This window comes from Chenopodium quinoa, unplaced genomic scaffold, assembly GCF_001683475.1.
Source record: "Chenopodium quinoa cultivar QQ74 unplaced genomic scaffold, ASM168347v1, whole genome shotgun sequence".
NCBI lineage: Eukaryota > Viridiplantae > Streptophyta > Magnoliopsida > Caryophyllales > Amaranthaceae > Chenopodium > Chenopodium quinoa.
Window position 1 is genome coordinate 16,374 of NW_018744221.1, and position 5,532 is coordinate 21,905.

General features: G+C 31.3%; 1 protein-coding gene across 1 annotated transcript; it reads right to left on the bottom strand.

Annotated features, from left to right (window-relative positions):
- Positions 1–4,747: 4,747 nt before the first annotated feature.
- On the bottom strand, positions 4,748–5,474 carry LOC110694057 (probable inorganic phosphate transporter 1-3). Its single transcript, XM_021871218.1, has one exon. It carries the CDS (start codon positions 5,457–5,459, stop codon positions 4,866–4,868), a length of 594 nt encoding a protein of 197 aa, XP_021726910.1. The 5' UTR covers positions 5,460–5,474; the 3' UTR covers positions 4,748–4,865.
- Positions 5,475–5,532: the final 58 nt, after the last annotated feature.

A 5,532-nucleotide genomic window follows, 5' to 3' on the forward strand; every position in this document is an offset into this window, starting at 1 on the left:
TAAATCCTCTCTTTTTGTTCTCCAGTTTTCCAACTCGTTATCGACCTTATACTGTACAAGACCTGCAAGGTAAATTACATTATTTAGGGATAGATACTGATGAATTATATATACCTTGAACTTGAATCAATAATCAAATTATTGCACTATATATATATATTTTGTAATTTATGATTAATATATTTTGTAGCACATATTTACCAAAATATACCACGTATGTATATCATCACAAGACTATATACGAGTATATCACTAAGCTAGGACAAGAGAAATATTATCAGAGGAAGATTGTTTACTAACCCTTTGGAAGAGGAGGAAGAAGCCCAAGTAGAAGAGAGAATTTGATTTGTGAAGAAATTGGAGGGAAAAAACACAAGTATTTAAAGGAAAATCACGTTTAAACATTCTTCCGGAATCTACTCCGTAATCTTATAAGCATATACTCTTTCACGTTTTAACAAATAGTTTTTAATAAAGTTTACATGCAAATATATATGTTTATATGAATGAAAATTTCCGCAAGTGGAAATTCTTATGTTTCTTACATGACAATAAGAAACCAACTGTCCAGCCATACATGTATATATTTGATATATTAATTCATTATATTTTGGTATCTGTTGTTAAACTAATATTATAGTTTTAAGTCAACTAGTAAAAAAACAGTGCATCAGAAAATATCTCTCAATTTTTTAATCTTAATGTTTGATAAGTTCCTACTACATGCAACTATATGTCTATATGCAAGGGTTACAGCTTTCTTCATCTGATCTACTATAAATCCGTTGCATTCTATCTATACTTGTTGGCATTAATTAGTATATATATATATATATATATATATTTTTAGAAGAAATTTACTTACACACAATCTATCTATCTATAAATAAACAAACTAAAGGAACAACCGCTGATATCATATGTCCACGTGGCAGCTTTATAAGAAAAAATTTCCCGCCTAAATAAAAATCTGATCTCATTATATTTTCTTTGGTTTCAGATTTCAAATTTAATTTCTTCTCCTCTCAATTTATCTATACTCTTTAATTTATTTATTTTTCTTCTATCACCAACTATTGGTATCTAATACATCTTTCCCTTATGATTCATCAAACAAAATACTTTAATGTATATATTTTTCTATTTTCCTTTACATATTAGAAGTTTAAAATCATTTTTTTATTTGCTTAATTAAAATCGTATATTAAAAATCTAACTTTTATGTATATGCTTAAATTTTCATATTTGGTTTGTTCTACTTCAAAATTAATTTTATAAAATTATCATTTACAACTAATGGTTATGTCTCAATAATTTTTCTGATACGTAAGAATACATAAAATATATACTCTATATTTCAAAGAAATCCGTGCATTGCACGGGACTAATCTAGTCTCTAATTACGTTATACTCCCTCTATTTTTTTAATGCATCACTTGAGTTTTCACACTTGTCGAGACAACTTTGACCATTAATATCTTTAATTAGATATTAGTTAAAAATTATAACAAAATTATATTATGATAGTAGACATTGTAATAAATCCAACAATATATTGCAACATGACCATATTTATAAATTATATAGTAGTGAAAAAATTAAGTCAAATGTAACATATAAATAGCGCAAATTCTCAAGTGATGCATTTAAAAATAACCGAGGGAGTAAAAAAATACGGATTTTTTTTTGACAAAGTGAGAGACTACTCATCAAAAAAAATTAAAAAAAATTAAAAATTGAAAAATGAGAGACTTACATACCATCTACCAATCTGCGTTGTACGTAGCGTATTGGTTAATGGGTTTTTTATTTATTTTGTTTGTTGTAATTAGAGGTGTCAATTCAAGTGTTTGAATTAGGTTCAGTGAGGCTGAGTCGGGTCTATTTAATTTCAAACGCGAGTCATGCTAAATAATTGTGCTCATGCGAGTCGAAATCCAAATTGAATATTTTCCAGATTGGGTCAGATTTTGACACCTCTAGCTATAATAGACTAGTTGAACCAGTATAGTTGCTTAAACACTAATTCTGTTTGTAGTTTTAGTTAATGACTTGCTCATATCGATCGTCAGCGATTCATCATTAGTGGCAAAAAGTGTGTGTATATTACCATATGAATGAAATAAGGTAAGAGGAGAAATTTATTGTGAAATTAAAACATTGAGTTTCAGTTAGTAAATACGCCTTTTGTTCCAAAATAACAGATATGTTACACTTTTTCACTATTCATATATTCACTTTAAATGTTAATTCTTTTTTACAAATTAAATAAATATATACTTTGTTCATGATATATAGTGTTAAAAGGTACTTAAATAAAGTTTCATAATAAATTTTTTATATTTACTTTTTTAACTATATTTAAATAAAGTTAAACTATTACATTGACATGTAAAACGGAAAGAGGCCAAGTTACATCCAATAAGAGTCCACCTAGGTATTTACCCATTTTACAACTTATGCCTTCCTTCATTGCATTGATTGACTTAAAAACCACCATAAGACTTTATATGAACTTGGATGTGGTAAAGAAAATGGGTCCAAACAATATTGTATGACCCCAATATGCAATCCTTATAATCTCGAGATTTTTCAATATCAAAGGCCTGTTCTGTTCAGCTTAATTTTAGTTTAGTTCAGCTCCAATCGGTTCATTTTAGTTTAGTTCAGTTCCTAATTTCCTTCTCTCATAAACAGTTCAGTTCAGCTCCAATCAGTTCAATTAAGTTGTTTTCAGTAAATCGGAATTGCCCCGAGTCCCAATTAAAACCTATGAAATTGGTTCGCTTTAGTGTGTTACGACCTTTCATTTTTGGAATTTTTAAGACGTGAAAATTAAAGTGGCCGTGGCTCTTCCACAGACCTCGTGACCCCTAAGGAGTCCATTTGGGTAATTTGAAAACATTCAATCTGCTATTAGACCATTAAATTTAGCCACTTTCTTACACCCCGGGCTCTCTTAATTAACTTAAGACCACCATGATGTTTATATGACGGCCAACTAATGGTCATATATAGTTCCAAAAAAATAATATATGATTTTAGAATGCATCCCAAACTATCCCAAAGATTTTTCGACATCAAGCCCAAAACCTTCAAAATTAAACTAAAATCATGGATTATAGCCTTCAATATGAAACTTTTTTTATTTTTTAAACTTGAAAATGAAAGAGGTCGACAATTGCCCCACGACTTCCCAAGAGGCCATTTAAGTAGCTGGTATCGTCCATTTTGCCTTTAAACTGTCAATATGGCTATTTTTGTATACTCCTCCTTTCATTAATTAGCTTAAGACCACTATGGGCCTTTATAATTATGTAACTGATTAAGGGGCATATATAGTTCAAAAACAACATAATAAGACACCCCAAAGTTACGCCCCCTACGATTTTGTGAATATTTGACATAGGGTCCTGAAAATTGATTATATTTTATGTGTTATACCTTCAACTTTGGCTTCTAGAGAACAATTTTGGACTCAACAAGTCAACAGGGTTATACATCGATGTGTTTCCTAGGGTTCCCAAAAGGCTTTAGGTACCCTACTTGGTGACAAGAACCATCTTATTCAAGCCTTGGTCCACCCTTATCATCATGTCTTAAGATACATTGACCTTGTTATTACCTTGTCTCGTGTTGCCTTGGTTTATGTTGTCTTGCCTTTCCTTGGATCTAATTAAGGCAAGCCAAGATGGTAACCTAAATTTTGAGATAAAAGTTTTAAAAGATCAAGTTCACTTTTTCTTGTGAATTATTGTCCTCTTTCAACATATGTGGTTTTTTTTTTTTACAAGTTAAGAGGAAGTTTAAAAGGATTTCATTAATTAAAGATAGCCAAACAACACTTACAAATAATTCCTAGGAAATCTAAAATTCCAACGCAAGTACAAATCATCTTAGAACAAGTTACATAAATCGCAGATTCGATCAATGATCGCCTTAATAAAAAATATCATCCGAAACAATACAATTTATAAGTTAGCCTTAATTTGGCTTGAGATCCACCAATGAATTCATTGGGATGAAGTGTCATTAAGAATGCTACAAGAATTTCATTGAGCTGGGAGTATTATTAAGAATGAGTTGTGGAGCCTTTAATGAGCTACCAAATACGAAGTAATAATTATCATCTAGTAGCATCACTAGCATGTTTGATTTCACTAAAAAAAAAAAATTGTAATGAAAACTTGCATATTTCCAAGGTTTTCTACTAATAATTTTTTTCATTCCTTCAGGATGATTGTCCTTAGGATCGATTCGAGGTGGTTAAGCCCGGATAGGTTGAGTTATTAGTTGGGGACTTGCGGTTGTTCATTCATTTTATCATTTTGGTCTTGATTATATATTATTCAATGTGTAAAATTTCAATTGTTTTTCTTTTCTTTTTTCTTTTTCTTTTTCTTTTTTTCAGGTTCTTCATGCGAAGCCTCATGAATGATGATTACAAGTCTGTTTAATATATAGATAGGGGACCAATTTGGGGATGAAACTATGTTTAAAAAAAAGTACTAATAAGAACCAATTTCATAACTTAATCATTCACATTTAAAAGACGCAAATAATTTAATTACCAAATTTGGTAAGATGAAAGAGAGACACTAAAAGATATTAAAATAATTTTCACTGCATTCAATAGCTACATTAAAGTAGCAAATCAAATAATTTAATTCTTTACAAAAAATTAAATTTATAAATAGGAAAAACATGATAAGTAAAAAAAATAAATATTCGAACCCAATTACAAAAATCAACATTGGCTTAGGGTACGAACAATGAAAATATGAAGCGAACAAAGAAAATACAAATAAATATCAAAACAAAATGAATCACATGATTAGTATGTACGCCAAAAAACCAAGCACTAATCAAGCAGAACTCCTGCGTTCGTCGTCAACTTCATCAAGCTCAACTTCACCAGCTAATTCTTCAAGAGACTTACCCTTAGACTCAGGAACCATTAAAGTGCACACCATACCTAGGAAGTTAATAACACCGAGCACAATGAGGGACTTGCTTTTTCCAATACCAGCGGGATAACCATGGTCTCTCTTAGCTGGGTCCTTCTCTTGTGAGGCATACACAAATCCGAAGGCTCCTATAATGGCTCCGGCTTTTCCAGTTGCTGCGGATATACCATGGCAAGTAGATCTCAACCTAGCTGGGAAGACTTCTGCGGGAACCACGAAGGTGGTGGCATTAGGACCAAAGTTGGCAAAGAAGAAGGTGAGCCCGTACATTATAATGAAACCAATACGGTTCTCCTTTTGCTGCCAATATTTGTAGGGAAAGGCAATAGCAAACATGAAAACAGTCATGAAAAAGAATCCCATCATCTGAATCCACCAACGTCCAATTACATCTATGAAAGCAACAGTGAACCAATATCCAGGGACAGTTCCACAAAGAGCGATCAAGGTTTGAGCTCTTGCTACCATATACACCTCCCTGATAGCATTCATATCTGCTGCCGGTGGATCCATCCGATGGAGCTGAAAAGATCTTTTTGGAAAAGATTTTGACTATAAAACGCAA